This window comes from Myxocyprinus asiaticus, chromosome 49, assembly GCF_019703515.2.
Source record: "Myxocyprinus asiaticus isolate MX2 ecotype Aquarium Trade chromosome 49, UBuf_Myxa_2, whole genome shotgun sequence".
Classification (NCBI taxonomy): Eukaryota; Metazoa; Chordata; class Actinopteri; order Cypriniformes; family Catostomidae; genus Myxocyprinus; species Myxocyprinus asiaticus.
Window position 1 is genome coordinate 11,043,751 of NC_059392.1, and position 21,965 is coordinate 11,065,715.

The following is a 21,965-nucleotide window of genomic DNA, read 5'->3' on the forward strand; positions in this document are numbered from 1 at the left end:
ACATTTATTTTGGACTGTTTCCACTGGGCTAGTCTAAGTCTCACAGAGAACAGTGGCCAATCAGATTTCAGTCCTAGTTTGTCATCGTTTTCTCTGACAATTACGTTATCTTGATATTGCTGGAAATATCATACGCACATGTTGTTTCCATTTGGTTTGTCTGATTTTACAGGATATGTTATTGAACCTAGTAAAAGTGTTTAGAAATGAATGAGATTTTCATTGATGTCCTGATGTGAATCCAGCAGACTTTGAGGTGTGTGCACATGTTTTCAGATATCTAGACATTTGTGCCTTTGGCATTAGCACAGAATATGCTTCTGGTCTCCATCATTGTGTGTGTTGTATCCAGGAACGTCATTGACAACCAGTGATCACCTTGCATTTTCGTTGCATGGGAAAGAACAGATTTCACATTTTGATAATATCTCATTTTGTGTTTCAAGTGGGGAAAAAGTCATACACATTTTGAGTGACATGAGGGTGGGTACATGATGACAGAAGTTTCCATTTAAAAGCAAATGGACTGACTGTCCACATTTACTGTAGACATGTGAATGAGTGATTTTTGCCACAGCATTTTTGACAAAAATGTTTTTACTTACAAAAATCATGCAGTTTTATAAACTCTACAAATACATATTTTTTGGAAGTTGCATACACAATCTACTAACTTACTAAAATGGTGTTACCTAGTATTATTACAGTGGCCCCGTAGTGCACAACACAACAAAGTTAGCAATGCAAATAAAAGCTGAAAACACAGCAAAAATAAACTACACCACAAGAAAATTAAGCCATAACACAACAAAATCAAGCCATATTCTGTGTACAAACCATCACTATAGTGTTACTGACACAAATGTGACTGAGACCTCAAATGCCGAGCTACTTATCAAACAATATAGTATCACATTATCAGAATCAAGAGGGCTGCATTGAATCAAATTTAAAATTGATGGTAAAATGTATATTTTTTTACATCAACACTATTGTTCCCAAGCCTGTTGAATTAGCTTAGTCAAATAATTTTGCCATTTAAAGCTGTTTATGTATACTGACATTGATTTACACATTATAGACGAGACTACATGCACCATGCATATGTAACAGTTTTAATCTTATCATCCAAATGTCTCCTTAATATAAGCAAAGAGGTATTAACAAGAAACTATCTTCTTACCATCAGTTTTGCAGGAACCATAGATTAAAAAAAGTGTTTTTTCAACTTACCGTTGTCTCCGCCTACCCTCCGCCTACCCTTACCATATTTATACTTACTTTGTCAGTGAGAGTTCACTTCGATTGTGTTCTTCATCATGACCATTATCGCTCTGCTCCTGCTAGCCACTCTGCTGCCAAACCTGACCTTCACTGGTAAGATTGATCAGCATATTAATCACCAAAAGTCAAAACATTGTTATTTTGTATAAAGTTGTATGAAAACTATACACCAACAACATGTCAGTATGGTCTCAGCAAACCTTTATATACTGTATCTCCATTTAAATGACTGATTAACTGATAAATTCTAACTGATACCTCATAAAGATGTTTTTTTTTTAACTGAATATATAATCTGAATATGATGATGGCAACTCTCTTAGCACATGAATGTGGGTATAGTGAATGGCACAGAAGCAAGACCTTATGTGGTTTCTGTTCAGATGAACAACCAACATATCTGGGTGGATTTCTAATTTCTGATGAGTTCGTTTTGACTGCTGCACATTGCAAGGAAAAGTACGATTTTGTTTAGTTTGATTATAAGTAAAACTTTAATCTCTCATGGTGAGTGTCTGAGATGATCACTGCACTGATTATTGATGGCACCATAATCTGAGTTATAATTTAGTTAGGGCTGGTAATTTAACACATTAATTTAGCATAATTGATTATAAATGTATATATAAAAATAACGTGTTAAATAAATAAACACAATTAATCATGCCCCCTGAACCATACGTAAATGTTTCCTACCATCAGAGAAATGTAAGCTGGAAGTACATGTAAATTTGTGTTTTTATGAGCCACATCTGCAGGGGGCAGTCAGAGCAGTTCAACAAACCAAATCTCGCAAACACCACAGCCACAGAATGAGAGTCAGTCTCACAGGAGTGCACGTTCTTGACAGCTAGACAAAGCACAACAGAATGCAGGAATGTCGATTTACAACTTTTTTTAAACTTGACACAGCGTCCTAAAAACTGAGCATTAATTATACTGTTAACCAGTAAGATGCTCCAAAAATGTCATTTTGACGCATATGTACATAAATCGGCAAATACATATAGCACAGACAAAATCCAAAAGTATGTCCTGTGAAAAAGGGATTTAGGTCGACTGCAGGCTTGTTCAGTGATTTGGGAATAAAACAAACATTACAGTACATAATGTAGCCACTTTTTGTATTATCTAATCAATGCTTTACTCAACTGCCACAATAATGCAGTATACCCTATTTTAATCATAAAACATATATATAATAATTATTATTACTTGAATTATTATGCATTATTTATATTGAATTATCTTTATTTGGGGGCCATTGATATATGCGATTAGTTGCAATTAATTTGATTAATCGGCATGTCATGTAATTCATTTGATTAAATATCTGAATCGATTGACAGCCCTAATTTTACCTACAAAAATGACTGCAGTGCGACTATAGAGTTTATCATTCTGAAAAGTCCATCATGACTTTTGCCACCACATCAGAATTTAACTCAGAATTTTTAGAATACAGAAATATAAGTAAAAATATAGCTGCAAGCAGCAAATTCATGGCCAAGCACCAACATGGCAACCACTGCAGAACACAAAGATCCCACAGAACAAGTATAGATACCATTGTCCCCAGATGGATTTGAATGCATGACTTGCCGTTCCACAGTTCAGTATGCTATCCACTGCACCACAATATTGCCAGTCAACAAAGGGGCATACCAAGCTTAGAGGAATCACAGCTGAGCACAGCTATTACCATGTCCAACTTTTCATTCATGTAACTTTTCAACAAAGATGCAAATCAACATTTGATTGGGAAAAGCCCAGTCTCCATTCAGTATGCACAACACAAAATCTCCAGAACTACACACATTTCTAATGCATGACTTGCTGAGGTGGGTATCAAACCAGGAACCTTCCATTTCATGGTTCTAACCACTGCTCCAGTCAGCTGCTGGGTTCACACCCACCAAAAGGATCATACTATGGTAAGAATTTTTTTTTTATTTTTTTAAATTGTTTATTTTATATTACAGCGAGTCACCATGATCAACTTTTTGTATTGATGTAACTTTTCAACAGAGATCAAATTCAGAATTTGATTGTGGAAAAGCCCAGCAACTATTCAGTAAGCACATTTAAAAAATCAACAGAACTACAAAACTTCTTACAGAATGACTTGCAGAGATGAGGATTCAAACCTATGTCCCATGAAACAATTAACCAGAGCTTTAACACACTGAACCACTCAGTTGACATTTCCATTGAGTGGCAAAGAGACTTCCTGACGTTAGAGTTAGCACACGAGTGTAGATTATCTTTTGAATTATAGGTTGCACTATCTCTAAACTGCTTACGTATCATCAGGATATGATGTCGATAAAGCATACAAATTTTCTTTTAAATCCGACAATGTATTTAAAAGATATATCATTTTTTAATAAATGTCAATATGGTGGAGAGGCAGTCTGGCCAATATGAGAAAAACTGGTATAGTTGAAATCATACGTTTCAAAGTTACAGGCAAAAATAGCCATTTTTCACATCTTTTGACCCATAGGTGGCGCTGTTGCAAAATTCTGTATGTACCCTCAGACCATGATCCTCATGAAGCATACCAAGATTCGTTTCGATAGGACAAAGTGTTGCCGAGATACAGCCTCAAATCCATTTTCACATTGACCTCGTTAACTTTGTGATGCCGTAACCTTTAAATAAAAATACAAATTGTGAAGAGTAATTTCTGTGCGGCTCGGTCTGGAGATTATTTTGTCCAATGTTTGGGAAAATCAGGTGCTTCGGTGCATGGCCCTTAATAATGATAACGAAAACAATAGGTGCCACAGCACATTCGGTGCTTGGCCCCTAATAATAATAATACTAACAAAAACAATAGGTGCCACAGCACCTTTGGTGCTTGGCCTCTAATAATAATAATAATAATAATAATACTACCGAAAAAAATAGGTGCTACTGAACCTTTGGTGCTTGGCCCCTAAAAAAGCTGAATATATTGATTAAAAAGACTTGTTTCTTTTAACAGAAATTTTATTTTGACCATTTTTGTGGGTGCGCTTGACCTGTCAAGTGAGAGTGAGAATTCGTTCCACGTCGGAATGAATTCCTACTACAGGCATGTAGACTATGAAAACCCAAGTTTTCTGAATGACATTATGCTTTTGAGGGTAACAAACTAATATATTCCAGCTGTTGGTATCAAATTGGTATCTGATAAGGAAAATAAATTTGAAATTTGGAAATATCCCTGTGTCTCCATCAGCTCCCCTTAGCTCCTTATGTCGTGAATCAGTATATCAAGAACATGAATTCGGGCACTGGCAAGGGTGTTTATCCAAAGAACATTAGGAAATGTATGGCTCAATTACCTGTGACATAAGGACCTCAAGCTTTTAAACACAGCTGGTATTAATCAGCAACATCACTGTATAAATGACACTGTCATGCATTTTAATGGTAGATCCAGCATTTGAAACTGCGTACTGACACAGTATATACTGTATTTGATGAAGCACGCACTTCTCATCCGGCAAAACATCATGTTCTTTTAGGTATGCATGTGAGTAGTATGAATAGATTTCGGACATACTTCATCCGGGGACATGTGTTTTGACCCGTGACCAGAATATATAACGTAAGAACAACAACCATGAAAAGAATCTGCTTTGGTATTGTTAACCAAGCACCATTTAAGCACAAGAAACAACTTTCATTGTAGACATATAACTTACGGTTGAAAAGAGACGTCCGATATGCGGTTCACTGCCGTTCTATCAGGAAGACTTGCAGACTTGAGTGAAATATAAGATGACATTTATTTGATGAATATAAAACAGAAATGTAATGTCTCTCTTTGGCGTAAGCCCCGTCTGGCGGTCCGAAGAAGTTGTACTCAGAACCGTCATATCCTGCTGGAGATAGGAGGCAGGGGCGAGGATCCTACCCCTGTGCAGGACAGGACTCAGCTGGTGTTGGTGGGGTGGTGGAGGTTGCCGTGTTAGCACACTGAAACAGCAATTTGATAGATTGTGAACAGACTTATAAAGCAATGGCTTACATGTGATTGGCTAGGAGTTACCTAGCTAATGGTGCTATGATGTACAGCTGCTAGTCTTCCCGCTAGAACTACGCTGCGCTTACATTTCTTTTAAATCCAGTGTTTTGAACGTGACGTCACCTCACCTCCCGAGGGATGATGGGATTGTAAAGTGTCCAGTGGATCCGCACTTCAGAATCTCACCGGAAATAGTTGGTCATCTGGGTATTTCTCGCTTACTGCTTCATGAATACTGAGGATTCGGACATACTATTCCAATAGCATACTGTTTTTGGCCTACTATATAGTAGGGAAGTAAGTATATTCGGAAACAGTGACAGCGTTATTTTAACATATATAAGACATAAATGAAGAAATAAATATACATTTGAGTGCATTTTTAATCTTTTTCTAACAACTCATATATATATATAAATCCCTTTTATTAATATTATGGATGAAAGATAATTTTCTTTTAAAGGGGCATTCAGTGGTTCTCTAGCTAGTGTTAGCATTGCTCTTCTTCATATACTTTAAGAACCGATATGACAGTGGTGTTAGATGCTGAACTGCCATCTCTGACGTGGATCAGCATGACTATCTCTGCTGCCCCAGCTCTGGAAAATCATTTGCATCTGGAAAATGTCAGTGTTTGAGGTAATTTCTAAAATTATTTATTACTACTATAATATAATGGCTTTGCCTAAAAACAATCATCAGAATTCAAGCGAACAGTCTTCTACAGTTAAGGATAGATTATTATTGTCACATTATTGAATGTTAAACGGCTGAAGAGCCACATACCAACGGGTGATCCACGCGTTGGTATCCTTCATGCGGTGGAGCCATTGGAGTGGGGCGTGATCCGAGCAGAGGGTGAAGGCCCACCCCAACAGGTAGTACCGGAGAGTGAGGACCGCCCACTTGATGGAGAGACACTCCTTCTCTACGGTGCTGTACTTATTATCCCTCAGCGAGAGCTTGTGGCTAATGTACAGCACCGGGCGCTCCTCCCCCTCCACCACCTGCGAGATTACGGCCCCCAGCCCTCTGTCTGAAGCGTCCGTCTGCTAGACAATATGGAGAGAGAAATCGGGTGAATGTAAAAGCTGCATTAACCTGCATGAACGCCTGTTAACATTGCTCCATCCACTGGACCGGGTCTGGAGCTCCATTTTTTGTGAGATCAGTCAGCGGGCTGGTGACATCCGAATAATTAGGTACGAATCTCCTATAATAGCCAGCTAGCCCCAGGAACTGTCTCACCCCCTTTTTTGGTCTTGGGCCTTGGGCAGGTCGCAATCGCCGCAGTCTTGTCAATTTGGGGACGCACCTGCCCATGGCCCAAGTGGAACCCCAGATACCGTACCTCCACCCATCCAATCGCGCATTTCTTGGGGTTTGCTGTGAGTCCCGCTCGTCTCAGCAATCTCAGAACCGCCCTCAGATGCTGAATGTGCCACTGCCCATCATTGCTGTAAATGATGATGTCATCTAAGTAGGCAGCGATGTAAGCCGAATGCGGTCTGAGGATTCGGTCCATGAGAAGCTGAAACATAGCTGGGGCTCCAAACAAACCGAACGGAAGCGTCACAAATTGGTGTAATCCAAACGGCGTGGAGAAGGCTGTTTTATCATGGGAAATTGGTGTCAAGGGGATTTGCCAATAACCCTTTGTTGAATCCAGTGTCGAATAACATTGAGCAGTGCCCAACCAATCGAGCAACTCCTCGACGCGAGGCATTGGGTATGCGTCAAATTTAGACACCGCTTTGACTTTTCTATAATCCACACAGAACCGTACAGACCCGTTGCTCTTAGGTACTAGAACAACCAGGCTGGACCAATCGCTGTGGGATTCCTCTATTACCCCCATATCGAGCATTGCATCCAATTCTTCCCGGACAATTTTCTTTTTGTGCTCTGGCAATCGGTAGGGACGGCTACGTACCACCATCCCAAGCTCGGTCTCTATGTGGTGCTGTATGAGGTTCGTACGACCCAGTAGAGGGGAAAACACGTCTGCAAATTCCTTTTGCAACTTGGCAACCTCTGCGAGTTGATATGGTGAGAGGTGGCCTTAAGTGACTGGGTGAAATGATTGTGTTTTGTATTCATCTCTGGCCTGAGCTCCACCCTCTCTGGGATTACCGTAGCCAACGTCACAGGGACCGCCTCCCTCCACAATTTCAGGAGGTTGAGGTGATATATTTGACGTGCGCCCACTCTATCGGTTCACTTTACCTCATAATCGAGATCCCCCACTCGTCGTGTGACCATAAAGGGTCCTTGCCACTTGGCGAGTAATTTGGAGCTCGGTGTGGGAAGTAATACAAGTACCTTATCTCCCGGTGCAAATTCCCGCAGCCGAGTTCCCCTGTCATGCAGTTGGCTCTGTCATTCTTGAGCTTGGAGCAAATTCTCCTGTGTTAGTTGCCCCAAAGTGTGGGGTTTTGCTCTAAGATCAAGAACGTACTGAATTTCATTCTTACTGTTTGAAGGTCCCTCCTCCCAAGCTTCGCATATAACATCAAGCACGCTGCACGGGTGCCGCCCATACAGCAGCTCGAATGGGGAAAACCCAGTGGAGGCTTGAGGGACCTCTCATACTGTGAATAACGGGATCGAGCCATTTGTCCCAGTTTCTAGCATCCACGTGCACGAACTTACGAATCATGTTTTTAAGGGTTTTATTAAATCGATCCACCAGGTCATCTGTTTGTGGATGGTAAACGCTGGTGCGGATTGATTTAATGCCCAATAATTTGTAAAGCTTGCGTAGTGTCCATGACATAAAAGTTGTGCCCTGATCGGTGAGGATTTCTTTCGGAACCCCCTCCTGGGAGATTATTTTGAAGAGTGCCTCTGCAACACTGCATGCTGAGATGTTGCGCAAAGGCACTGTTTCTGGATATCGCGTTGCATAATCCACTAGGACCAATACAAAGTGATGTCCGCATGCTGACCGCTCTAATGGCCAGACTAGGTCCATTCCAATTCTCTCGAAGGGGACCACGATCAGCGGAAAAGGGCGCAATGGCACTTTTGGGGTTGCTGGTGGATTCACCAGCTGGCATTCGCGGCATGCCACACACCACCTGCGGACATCGCTGCCAATGCCTGGCCACTAAAAATGGGCTATTAGGCGGTTCAGTGTTTTTCTTTCCCCTAGATGACCCGCCATGGAATTATAATGAGCCGCATGGAACACCATTTCCCGATGGCTCCGCGGTATTAAGAGCTGGGTTGTATCTTCCTTTGTTTGAGCATCCTGCATCACTCTATACAACCGCTCGTTTATAATTGAGAAATAAAGATATGAAAGGGCGACATTCGGCTGGAGTTGTTGACCATCAATCACTCTCACTTGGTCAAAGCTGTGCTTGAGGGTTTCGTCTCGCGACTGCTCCAAAGGGAAATCCCCTCTGGGAAATCCCCTGAGGACGGGAGGGGCTGCAGCCTCTCCCCCCCTCACGTCATCCTGACGTGGAGCAGATGAAGACAGCCCTGGCTCCGCCTCCCCTGCCAGAGCATCGCACATTTCACATCTCACTGCTTTAGTGCAGGACACATCCGCGCATATTCTCTTTAATACACTTCTAAATTCAGGCCAATTAGTCCCCAAAATCAGTGGATGGGTGAGGCAGGAACTAACCGCAGCCTCCACTCTATGTTTTGTTCCCCAAAATTTAAATCACAAGGGTCACCACAGGGTAGTTGTGAATATCCCCATGCACACACTTCACCCTCACCTTTTTAGCTGTGCCCAAAGCCTCGTGTTGAACCAAGCGTTGGTGGATAGTGGCCTGATTACAACCCATATCCACCAATGCTTGGTGAGTACCCCCCTTGACACTTACCGGTATCTGCTACGCTCCGGTCCGATCGGGGGCAGCCTGCGGAGTGTCGGGGTTCTGGACCACTGTTCCCAGCTCCATCACAGGGCATTGATCCCAGAAGTGTCCCGTATCCTCGCAACATCAGCAGACCGGCCCAGGTGCCACGCCCTGAGGGGGAGAGCGGCGGGGCACTGTCACTGCTGTGGGCGATGCAACACCCCGCGCAAGGGGAACTGGCTTCAGTGGTGGGACTCCTCGCCTCTGCGGGGTAGGAACGGGCTCTGGGGAGAGAGCAGAGTGAGAGAGAAGAGGGGAGGGGGAAGAGAACGGGGAAAACAAAGGGGGAGGGGAGAGAGAGTGGGAGGGCTCTTCCGCCATCTGGTACGCCACCATATGGTCCTCCGCCAATCGAACAGCCTCCTCCAGTGATGCCGGGCGGTGGCACTGGACCCATTCTGCCGTTCCTTGCTGTAGCCGATGGATGAGCTGCTCCAGTACCACCTGATCGATTATTCCCTCGATGTCGCGATCCCCCGCCAGAAGCCATCTCTGGCGGGTGTCTCAGAGCCGTTGGGTGAAGGCAAACGGGCGGCTGGTCATCTCCAACTTCATCGACCGGAAGAGCTGGCGATGCTGCTCTGGACTGCGGCCAAACCGCTGCAGGATGGTCTTCTTCAGGTCCTCATAAGCCAGGAGGTTCGCCGCTGGCAGTTGTTGTGCTGAGAGCTGGTCTTCCCCGGGCAGCAATGGGAGGAGCCTGGCTGCCCACTGATCATGCGGCCAGCTCCATATCTCAGCGGTCCGCTCGAATAAGTTGAGGAAGGCTTCCGGGTCATCCTCGGCCCCCATCTTCAGAAGCGTGGGCAGGGGCATGGGGCTGTGGTTGTCCGGGGAGGCGGCCGGGGCTCTCTCCTGGCTGAGAAGTCTCCAGATCGCATGCCGGTCCTCTGCTTGAGCCCGAAGGATCTCAAGCAGGGATTGTTGGTGGGACTGGTGTAAGCCAGCGAGGGATTTGAGGATCTCTGCCAACTGGGAGGACTCCATGGGGCGTACTTCAAGATCCCGGGTTTCGGCACCAGTGTAACAGCTCACAAACTGAAGGGAAGGAGAACACAGGGAAGCAGGTTTTTCCAGGCTCAGGAAGGACATTTAATTGGCCACTTCAATGCTTTACATCTTCACAAACTTGTCAACATCACAGGCACGTAGTAACTTAAACACATCAGCTTCACAAACATAACAGATTAAACTTAGCAGCTTCAGGAGCACAGTGGCCTTCCTTGTGCCAGACTCTCTCTCTCTCTCTCTGCTGCTGGCGTGGCTGCTTATATGCCGCTCTCCCCATGCTCACTGGAATTAGAGACAGGTGTTACACCTAATCTAGCTCAGGTGCAAACGCATTTACCGCTTTCTCTCTCTTTGGACGGACGCTTGACCACGCCCCCGCTGCAACAACACCATTCGGATCACTCTTCACAAAAACACAATTCATTCGTTAATGTGTAAAACTTTATAAATTTGCCTCAAATTACTGAATGCACCTTTAAAGAGAAAATAAAGCTTTGAGTCTATAGTTTTACACATGCTCATCTTCTAATGACTTGAGAGACTTCAGAAGACATAACAACATTTCTGGTAAGGGAACATAGTGAACAACAATGCTCCCTGGTTTTTATGGTGTATTCTGGCAATTTTTAGGAAGAGAACGTTTCAGTGCACTGGAACGATTTTGCGATTGGGGCAGACTGAGAAATGGCCGACTTCCTGATCAGTGCCCTTACTACTGAACTAGGGAGCTGATTGAGATTACTGTAGTGTCTGCTATCCTGTAAGCCTTCACACATAGTAAATTTAGAAAATATCATCAACTGCAGTTTGTTCTTGTGGAAGATGATTAAATCTGTTTATCAACGATGATAATGCTTTTGGATTGCTGCTGGAAAAAAGTCACACAAAACAACAATGTCAAGTGGATATCCATACCTGTCACATTTAAATGTGTTTTTGTTCATGTTTTGTTTTCATGCCTTTTATTTTGAAATTAGTTTACTTCCTGTCCCTGTTTCTGCTCATGTGTCCTTGTCATGTGATTTCCTGTTCCCCTCATTTGTTCCTGTCGTGTGATTATCTGGTTTCATGTGTTTTGTTGTCTTATTATCAGTTCTGTTTTATTATTGGTTCCTGTTTATTAGTCTTGTTAACCTGTTGATTAATTTAGTCTCGTCATTGGTTGTCTATGTCATGTGGTAACCTTTTTGTTTGTATTTAAGCCCTCAGGTTAGCCATTGTCTCTAGTCGAGTATTGTTGGTGTAATGTTGTTACAAACAGCCTGTAACAGTCAAATCGTTTAGATTTGAATTCACATTTGGATACCATCACTGTAAATAAAACTGCACTTGGGTTCTCACACATCTTCGTCTCGTCCTGACTTCAGCCAGCCTGCCTGAACGTTACAATACTAAAAACAGAAGAGGACATCAAAGCCGGTCATGTTTGCTGTGTTACTGGCTGAGGATGACTGACCACTAATGAGCAAAGCTCTCATGAAATCAGATGTGAAAGTAGGACTTCTCTTCTACACAGATGATGTGTGTATATGGCAAAGGAGGAAGTTGTAAGGTATGTAAACAATTTGATTCACATACAGATTACATCAAGATTTGGCATCACTGTGGTCGTAAATTGTTTTAAATGATGTGTTTGTGCTCACATAGTTATCTGTGAGTTACATTCTTAACAGGGTGATTCAGGAGGTCCTTTGGTTTGTGGGAACACTGCAGTTGGTGTTACATCATTTGGTGACAAAATGCTCTGCAATATTCCTGACCATCCTGAAGATTTCAGCATTTCTTCCATGGATCATTAATTGACTTAATTAAAAGGGTTGTGAAATATTTATTTTGAAGAGCTGTATTCCCCCAAAATCTTATTGATGCTTGACATCTAAAATTACATAATGATTTACTACCATCATGTTAAGTTATTGTCATTGTTTATGGTCCTCCAAGTATATACAAATACGTTCATGTTTCACATGCAATGTTTGTTAACACGTGGGTCAAAGGTGACAACACCATGTTCCCTCATTTTACCAATTTTAAAAGCACAATGTTATTTAATCTTGACAAAGAACAGAGTCAGACACGTGGTTGGAGCTTATAATCTGAACAGCAGATATAGCAAAATGGTTGTAATGTTTTACCATATTAATCTATAACATTTTCAAATTGCTCCAGGTTTTGTAGTGCAAGCTACACTCCTGGCCAAAAAAAAGTCACCATTTGGATTTAAATAAGCAGATACACTATATTGCCAAAAGTATTCGCTCATCTGCCTTTAGACACATATGAACTTAAGTGACATCCCATTCTTAATCCATAGGGTTTAATATGACGTCGGCCAACCCTTTGCAGCTATAACAGCTTCAACTCTTCTGGGAAGGCTTTCCACAAGGTTTAGGAGTGTGTTTATGGGAATTTTTGACCATTCGTCCAGAAGCGCATTTGTGAGGTCAGACACTGATGTTGGATGAGAAGGCCTGGCTCGCAGTCTTCACTCTAATTCATCCCAAAGGTGCTCTATCGGGTTGAGGTCAGGACTCTGTGCAGGCCAGTCAAGTTCTTCCACACCAAACTCACTCATCCATGTCTTTATGGACCTTGCTTTGTGCACTGGTGTGCAGTCATGTTGGAGCAGGAAGGGGCCATCCCCAAACTGTTCCCACAAAGTTGGGAGCATGGAATTGTCCAAAATCTCTTGGTATGCTGAAGCATTCAGAGTTCCTTTCACTGGAACTAAGGGGCCAAGCCCAGCTCCTGAAAAACAACCCCACACCATAATCCCCCCTCCACCAAACTTCACAGTTGGCACAATGCAGTCAGACAAGTACCGTTCTCCTGGCAACCGCCAAACCCAGACTCGTCCATCAGATTGCCAGATGGAGAAGCATGATTCGTCACTCCAGAGAACGTGTCTCCACTGCTCTAGAGTCCAGTGGCGGCATGCTTTGCACCACTGCATCCGACGCTTTGCATTGCACTCGGTGATGTATGGCTTGGATGCAGCTGCTCGGCCATGGAAACCCATTCCATGAAGCTCTCTACGCACTGTTCTTGAACTAATCTGAAGGCCACATGAACTTTGGAGGTCTGTAGCGATTGACTCTGCAGAAAGTTGGCGACCTCTGCACACTATGTGCCTCAGCATCCGCTGACCCCCGCTCTGTCATTTTACGTGGCCTACCACTTCGTGGCTGAGTTGCTGTCATTCCCAATCGCTTCCACTTTGTTATAATACCACTGACAGTTGACTGTGGAATATTTAGTAGCGAGGAAATTTCACGACTGGACTTGTTGCACAGGTGGTATCCTATCACAGTACCACGCTGGAATTCACTGAGCTCCTGAGAGCAGCCCATTCTTTTACAAATGTTTGTAGAAGTAGTCTGCATGCCTAGGTGCTTCATTTGATACACCTGTGGCCATGGAAGTGATTGGAACACCTGAATTCAATTATTTGGATGGGTGAGCGAATACTTTTGGCAATATAGTGTACTTAAGAGCCTGTGACTGGATCATTATTGCAGTGATTAATGTTTCAGCTGGCAACCATTTTTATTTTATTTTTGCAGTGTGTAGCTTCTCATTTCTTAAACAACCATGTTGGAAAACGTATCCCATGGTCGTGGAAAAGATGTTACTGTGTTTCAGAAGGGGAAAATTATTGGCCTGCATCAAGCAAAGAAAACAACTAAGGAGATTGCTGAAATCACTGGAACTGGGTTAAGAACTGTCCAACGCATTATAACCTGGAGAGATAGTGGTGAGCCATCAGCTTTGTGGAAGAAATGTGGTCGGAAAAACATCTGGAGATCACTAAAATGCTTGGAAGTCACAGCTTAAAAAAATCGACAGTAGAACTCACGGCTATGTTTAATAGTGAAAGTAAGATCATTTCCACACACACAATGTGACGAGAACTTACAGGATTGGGACTAAACAGCTGTGTGGCCACAAGAAAGCCATTTATTAGTGAGGCTAATCGGAAAAAAATGACTTCAAGTTGCTAGGGAGCATAAAGATTGGACTGTGGAATAAGGGAAAAAGGTCATGTGGTCTGAGTCCATATTTACCCTATTCAAAAGCGATGGGCACGTCAGGGTAAGAAGGGAAGCGCATAAAGCGATGCATGACGGGTGCATATTGCCCACTGTACGAGCCTTTGGAGGCAGTGTTATGATCTGGGGTTGCTTCAGTTGGTCAGATCTAGGCTCAGCAAAGCTATGCAGCAATAAAGTGAAATCAGCTGACTACCTGAATGTACTGAATGATCAGGTTATCCCATCAATAGATTTTTTTTTTTTTTTTTTTTTTCTTCACTGACAGCACGGACATATTCCAGGACAACAATGCAAAGATTCATCGGGCTCAATTTCAGTGGTCAAGAAATGTGAAAAATGGCAATTTTTGCTTATAAAAATAATTTATATAGTTTTGCCTAAAATCATGAGATTGGTCTCTTTAGATTCCTTGGGGTATACTGAGTCGAATGATACCCAATTTTCTGGCCATACTGGGCGTCGGCCATTTTGAATTTTGTCTTAAATTGCTGTATATTACAAACACATTGACATGTCATTACGAAATTTGGTATGTGTCATTGGGGCCATGTCCTGAAGTTACTCAAAAAGCTTGGGGACAGTGCCACGCAGTGGTCAAAATATGCAAATAAATGCTTAAAACTTTTGAATAATGCCTCTTGTCATGAGACATGCATCGTTAGCTTCCTTGGGCCACGCCAAGTACGTTCATACCAAATTTGCAATGGTCGGCCATACGTGTCTGTTATTTTGAATTTAATTAAAAACCTACTTTTTTTTTTTTAACTCCTTAGTCAAGTCCGTTTTGCACTAAATTTTGCATGCATCATTTAGAGATATTCATGACAAAAGTACTGAAGTTTTTTGATAGACCAAACTGTTCTCCTGTAATTCATCAACTAATTTAATGGCAAGATGCCAATAAGGATCTGAGGTTGTATCTCTTGAGAGTTTTGGTGTATTGACCTGAAACTTACAATACCATATCAATTTGGTGACACCGCCACCTATTGGTCGGAATTTATATGTATTTGTTTAACACTAAGTAATAAAACAATTCTTTTTTTTTTTTCACCACTCTGCTTAAAATCATCACCGGAATTCTATATTCAGTCTAAATGTTTGTAACTGGTGTGCTTGGCCCCATAATTGCTGCCTGCAGCTATATTTCAAGCTTGAATTTATAAAAGTAACAATAAGTGTGATCTTCTCAGGTCAGTATCTGGCACTACTCTTTCTGCATAAGGTGTACAGAAGTTCTCATTGATGCAGAACCATCATGCTGCAAAGTCTTGGTGGGATGGAACAATTAAGAGCACCCCAGTGCCCGGCTATAGACTTGGAGCTGGACTTATGAGGTGCTACGTAAGGGGTCACTACAGAATCATTCCATTACAGACTCACTACTACAGAGTAGAATATCTGCACTTGAGGAAAAGATGTGACTACTCTGTCCCTGTTTTCATCATTTATTTCACTTCTTGTCATTACAGGAAGTCTGAATAACACACAACTACAAGCTGCTGATCTCCTGTGCAAAGTAATCTGTGTACAAACCACCAGTTTACTGACACTGAGACCACAAATGTGACTGATTCCAAAGGCTGAGCTTCTTTTATCAAACGGTTGTGGTGATGAAGCATTCTGAATGCATGAGGCAACAAGTACACTATCAACTAAAATCTCTCTTCTTACCATATGTTACAGATACCACAAGCAGATAAAAGAAAAGAAAATATGGGAAACACAAATGTCTCTGCTCCCACACTTATTTAAACGGTTTTCTCAGTGAGATCTCACTTATTGTCGTCAACATCATGACCATCATCTGTCTGCTTCTGCTGGCCACTCTGCTGCCAATCCTTACCTTCACTGGTAAGACTGATGGAAGAGCATCATAACTGACACTGTTATATTAGCATATATCAGATATTGAGGAAGAAATATGAGCAAACAAACATTTTCTACATTAATGTTAAAATTATAACCAACATGTACATATGGTTTCAGTAAAAATCTATAAATTCTCTATTTAATTGTCTCAATAACTGAGCAGTGTTTGTTGATGCCTTATAAAGATTTCTTGTAATGCATGATCTCAATGATATACTAAGAAATACTCATAGCATTTCTTTCTCAGCCCATGTGAATGTGGGTATAGTGAATGGTAAGGAAGTGAAACCCCACTCCAGACCTTACATGGTTTCTGTTCAGTACAATGGGCAACATAAATGTGGTGGATTCCTCATTTCTAATGAGTTTGTCTTGACTGCTGCACATTGCCGAAACAAGTAAGATTTTATTTAAAGATGCCATCTTAATTTGGAAATACTGTTATAATCTCAGGTAAATTCTCAGAATACAGTGGTTTCACACCTCTGAGAGTGATCATTTGTGAAAGTAATCACAAAGAAGCTTGATTAAAGGGATAATTCACTCAATGTAAATTCTGTCATTATTTAGTCACACTTGTGTTTTTTCCAAACCCTCATGACTATATTTCTTCAAAGGAATATATTGCACTCATATATAATATATAAAATTATTTATTTTGTTTTATAATTTTTTTTATATTTTTTTTTTTTTTTTTTTTTTATATATAAAAAAAATGTGGAAATCTTAAACATTTTTGGAGTGTGTTAAACTGATTGAAAGTCTCAGTCACCATTCACTTACAATGAAAGTGATTGGTGACTGAGGTTAATATTCTTTCAAACTTGCATTCCATGAAAAAGTCATATAGGGTTGGAAAAACATGACGGTGAGTAAATGATGACAAAATTTGCATTTTTGGTTGATCTATCCCCTTAAATTTTTTTTTTTTTTTTTAATAGCTTTAATAAAATGAAACTGAAATAACCATCAGAATGCACTTCTAAATATATATATAACTAAAGACTTGTTTCTTTTACCAGATCTCAAATTTTCACTGCTGTGGTAGGTGCTCATGACCTACGAAACAAGAGTGAGAATTCTGTAAGATTCAAAGTGAATTCCTACCACGAACATCCAAACTACAACAATAAAACTTATCACAATGACATTATGCTTTTGAGGGTAACAATCTCAACTCATTTCACTTGTTCACAATTATACTTGACTCTTCCTGTTTGGAACAATATGAGGATGAATGAATAATGACAGACTTTAAACTATCAATTTACGCTTTCATACAGAATAAACACAGCAAATACAGTATAACTCAATTGCAGTTCAATCTTATGGAATATGATAAATCTTTGATGCTGCTGTTTTTGGATTGCAGCTGGAGAAAAAAGTCACACAAAACAACAATGTGGATTGGATATCATTACCAAAGACAGAAGGGGACATTGAAGCAGGTTCTGTCTGCAGTGTCGCAGGCTGGGGAGCATTGAAAACTAATGGCACACTGAGCCCGACGCTCATGGAAACAAACGTGAAGATCATGCAGAACAAAAAATGTGAAAATAAATGGGGCAAGGAGTTCTCCGCTTCCAAGATGATCTGTGTTTATGGCGATGGAGGAAGCTGTGCGGTATGTAAAAGAGGCCATCTGGTTTACAGATAACAATGGTAGTGCATGAATTGGTTTCACTGAAGCCTGTGATGCTGATTGGTTGCAGTAAATTGTGATAGCACTTTAGTAATGTGTAGCTTTGTGTTTGCATTCTTAACAGGGGGATTCAGGTGGTCCTCTGGTTTATGAATATACTGCAGTTGGAGTCACATCATTTGGTGACATAAAACAGTGCAATTCACTGAAGTACCCTGAAGTTTATACTAAGATTTCAGCATTTCTTCCATGGATTCACAACACAACTGGAAATGTTAACTGACTTTTGCAAATAAAAACATGGCAAAATGTATATTCATCCCAAATGTTCTTTCAATAAACATTTATATGTCTGGATCATCAAATCAATTAGTCCTCATTGTTGCACTGTTAAATTTCAACCTACTGAAATAGAAAACATATGTGACCTGTTCCATCATTTTGTGTCACTTTAACTCAAAATCACATCGAGTGTTATGCACTAAATTCAAAAAGAAAAAAAACATAGAATCCAGACATATAATCCATTTCAATTGCTTTGCTTTTTACTTTAGTGCATACAACTCAAAATTTGTTTCTGGGTCAAAGTAACTAAAAATGATGGAACGGGTCACAAATGTTTAATTGCTGCCTTAAGTTTTGAAGTAAAACCAAAGTGGTGCCAAAGTTACATCCTGCAGATTTGATTACTGACAAAGAAAATCTGCTAAGGTCTAGGAGACGTTTCAATCTGATAAGCATTTTCTGCTGACTACCAAATTTATTAACATGATTGTACATGCTGATAAATATGCTATTTCTTGCTCACATCTGCAACCTACTGTATGTTTAACAACATTTATTAAGTTGGTAGTACATTGTGCATTTTCTGCTTAACAAGATGAGATGTTTTTACCAAATTTATTAAAGTACATTCATTACCCCCAGTAAATTTCCAACCTTGATCACAGGTGAGAGTATGACATGTGAGAACCGCAAATGTTTTTGAATTAACATTTAAAAAAATTGCAATTAGCTCAGCTGTGGTTCTGACCAAATGTGAGGTTTAACCACAGACACCCTGGGCAACATGAGATTGCTTAAGTTTTGTATTGCAAACCATCTTAGTTGGACCAAAATGTGATGCATTAGAAGAAATTAACAATTAAGAGTCATTTGAAGAGTGTATTCAATTGAATGCAGTCATAATAATAATAATAAAAGCTTTATTTTCTTTGATAGCTTTATAATAATCCATTAAATATCTGATGTGGAACTGGGAAAACTGGGCAAATAAAGGAAAACTACTAGATGTTTAGCAGTCCCAGGAGCCTTCCCAAAATAAGGAATGTCCCAACAATGTATGTACTAACATTTGTATTCTATTGTGCCTTAGAAGCCAGTCTGAAACAAGTTTTCTTAAGAGTTACCTTTATACAAATGTTGTTTGTTAAGTAATTGACTGGGCAGCAAAGCAGCAAGGACTTTGGTTCAGTTTTTTTCCTATCCTGTAACCTGATTTTTCTCAGGGTGACACTAGCGTGACGCAAGAACAAACTTTCTTTGAAGGAGGAACACTCACAGGTATCCGGTATGCTCCTGCTCAATCGGAGGCGGCCTGTGGTGCATCGGGGATCCGGACCAATATCTCCATCTCCATCGCGGGGCATCGGTCCTGGAAATGCCCAGGTTCCCTGCAGCTCCAGCAGACTGGTCCAGACTTCACGCCCAAACCCGCGGCAGTGGATTCACCAGCCTGTGGGGGAGAGCAGAGAGGGTTAGGGAAACCAGCGGATAGAATGGCCCACAGGACCGGAAAACTGGTTTTGGGGTCAGAACAGCATGAGGGGAAGGAGAGGGAGAGAGAGAGAAGAGGTTTCTCCCCGAATACACCACCATATAATCCTCAGCCAGCTGGACCGCCTCGTCCAGCGACGCATTCGGTTGCCAGCAGCCACTGCCAGCAGGAGTCAAGGAGCTGTTGGGCAAAGGCAAACGGGCGGCCGAGCACACAAAGCGTCAGCACAGGCAGTGCGGCTCTGCAGCTGACCCATTGCAAGATGGCTTGCTTCAAGTCCTGACACCTCAGGAGGTTGGCGACGGGTAGTTGCGCTTCTCCCAACAGCAGCAGGCGGACTCTGGCCATCTCGCTGCTTCCGCCGCATGCTCAAGAAGCTCCACGAACGGCTCAGGGTCGTCCTCTGGTCCCAACTTGACGAGCGTGATGTGGGTCATGGCGGGGGTGGCGGCTGAGGTTGTGCCGGTGGAATTCCCCTGGGGTATCAAGCTCCGTAGCACCTGCCGGTCCTCTTCTTGTGCTTGAAGGATGACCAGGAATCGCTGCTCCAGTTCCTGGCGCAGCTCAAGCAAAGCCTGATGTTGTGTATGATGAGGGTCTTGATCAGATTAGCAAAGAGCAAGGACTCCATGATGGCGTATCTTCCTCCAAATCCCGGGTTTCGACACCACTGTGACAAGTCACGAACTCTCTTTAAAGGAGGAAGTGGGAGCCGGATAAACAATTCAACGTGAGTCTTTATTTTGCACACTTTTCAGTCTACACAAATGGGTTGCTTTTCTGCCCAACACCGACAGTCTGCTCTCTCACATCTTGATTTACAAGTGCACAAGTGAGTTTTGCTATAGATTTATTGCAAAAATAGATGCAAAAGTCAAGGTAGGAAGATTTTAAGTTGCAGTGGCAGATTTGAGAGGTTGTAACTGCCGATTTGTGCTTGTACTGAGAAAGTGAATTAAAGTGTCTGTCGTTGTATTTATGCGAATGTCATTTTACACATTTGTGACTATTTGTCTACAACTTTGAATTCAAAACACAGGTTTTTGGTTATTGTCTGTGAGTGCAGATTGCAACATTCAACTTCAGATTTTTATTTGACAAGTATTCACAATGTTGCTGTGAGTGTACATTTCAACTTATGAATACAAATATTTATTGTACAAGTTCTCAAATTCAAATCCACAAGCTCTCAAGTTTTGCTACTGTTTTACCTTCATAAGTTTTGGTCATTAAAATTTGTTAATTAAAAATAGTTCTATTTTATAGTTCAACTTTAACTCATTGATGGATATTGTTTAATAAAAGTGAATGTTCGACATTAACTTCATACATCTGCCTGCGTGCCGACATGTCATGCATCTCGCCGAAATCGGAGTTGAAGTTTTCTGCACGAGTTTCCAAGTTGTAAGTCCGACTTTAAGAGGCATTCCATTGCATTTTTTCAAGTTGGAAATGGTTTAAATATATACAGTATACAGTATATTATACTTTGATGTTCCATTACCATACAGCATATCTATCTCTCTATCTATGCGATTATCTAAACAGCCAATCGTGTGGCAGCAGTGCAATGCATAAAATCCTACATATACAGGTCAGGAGCTTCAATTAATATTGACATCAACCATGAGAATGGGGAAAAAATTTGATCTCAGTTATTTTGACCGTGGCATGATTGTTGGTGCAAGACGGGCTGGCTTGAGTATTTCTGTAACTGCTGATCTCCTGAGATTTTCATGCACAACAGTCTCTAGAGCAGCTACTCAACACGTGGCCCGTGGGCCGCATGCGGTCCTCGAGCAATTTTTTGTGGCCCACGTTATCATCATCAGACCTATATTTATCAGCAGCCTATCAAATCTGTATGAATTGTGAGGTATCCATTTTCATGAGGATTTACGCTAGTTCTCTACATTGCTGAATCACGTTTGAGAGGGAATTCAGCTGCAAGAGGATGTTACAAATACATTAATAAAAAAACAACAATAAATATTATCTGAGAACGGCTGATATCATGAGAGCGGCGGTTGGTCTGCACGCATGTTCATACAGTACCGTACATGTGTGCTCAGGTGTGGTCTGTCAATCAAACATGCACGCTCGCAATCTCAATTGAGAGTTACTCAACACAGAGTGAATCTGTCCAATCTTTTGAATACCTCATCAGAGATATGTACTCTTCATGTCAACAGTATTTACAGGAAAATATTAACAGCTTTTCCTGCAGTGACAGCGTTGAGACGTCTTCACACAAATGCTTTTTAGTGATCTACTTAGGTGCAAAACGCTATGGGGGATGAACAAATCTTTATGACTTGTCACTGAAGGAGCTCTGGTTTTGACAATCACAGTGACAACAGCACTGATCTTTATCAGAAAATGTAACTGTTACATCCCCTATGTTTAAAATAATAACTAAAAGGGAAAGTTC

General features: G+C 41.4%; 1 protein-coding gene across 6 annotated transcripts; it reads left to right on the forward strand.

Moving 5' to 3' along the window:
• The first annotated feature begins 11,234 nt into the window (after positions 1-11,234).
• LOC127437974 (granzyme B-like) lies at positions 11,235-18,070 on the forward strand. 6 transcript variants are annotated; one of them, XM_051693166.1, is made up of 6 exons: positions 11,235-11,743; positions 12,506-16,097; positions 16,363-16,513; positions 17,138-17,198; positions 17,488-17,739; positions 17,882-18,070. In XM_051693166.1, exons 2-6 carry the CDS (start codon positions 16,040-16,042, stop codon positions 18,038-18,040), a joined length of 681 nt encoding a protein of 226 aa, XP_051549126.1. In that variant the 5' UTR covers positions 11,235-11,743; positions 12,506-16,039; the 3' UTR covers positions 18,041-18,070. The 6 variants fall into 6 exon arrangements, with proteins under 6 accessions (XP_051549126.1, XP_051549122.1, XP_051549123.1 ...); XM_051693162.1 differs by having other exon boundaries at positions 13,755-16,097; positions 17,138-17,279; XM_051693163.1 differs by having other exon boundaries at positions 15,437-16,097; positions 17,138-17,279.
• The last annotated feature ends 3,895 nt before the right edge of the window (positions 18,071-21,965 follow it).

Coding starts and splice junctions, on each gene's coding strand:
- LOC127437974 (XM_051693162.1), top strand. CDS start 16,040: ATGACCATCATCTGTCTGCTTCTGCTGGCCACTCTGCTGCCAATCCTT. Junction 16,098..16,362: donor GCCAATCCTTACCTTCACTG/GTAAGACTGATG, acceptor TTTCTTTCTCAG/CCCATGTGAATGTGGGTATA. Junction 17,280..17,487: donor ATGACATTATGCTTTTGAGG/GTAACAATCTCA, acceptor TTTGGATTGCAG/CTGGAGAAAAAAGTCACACA.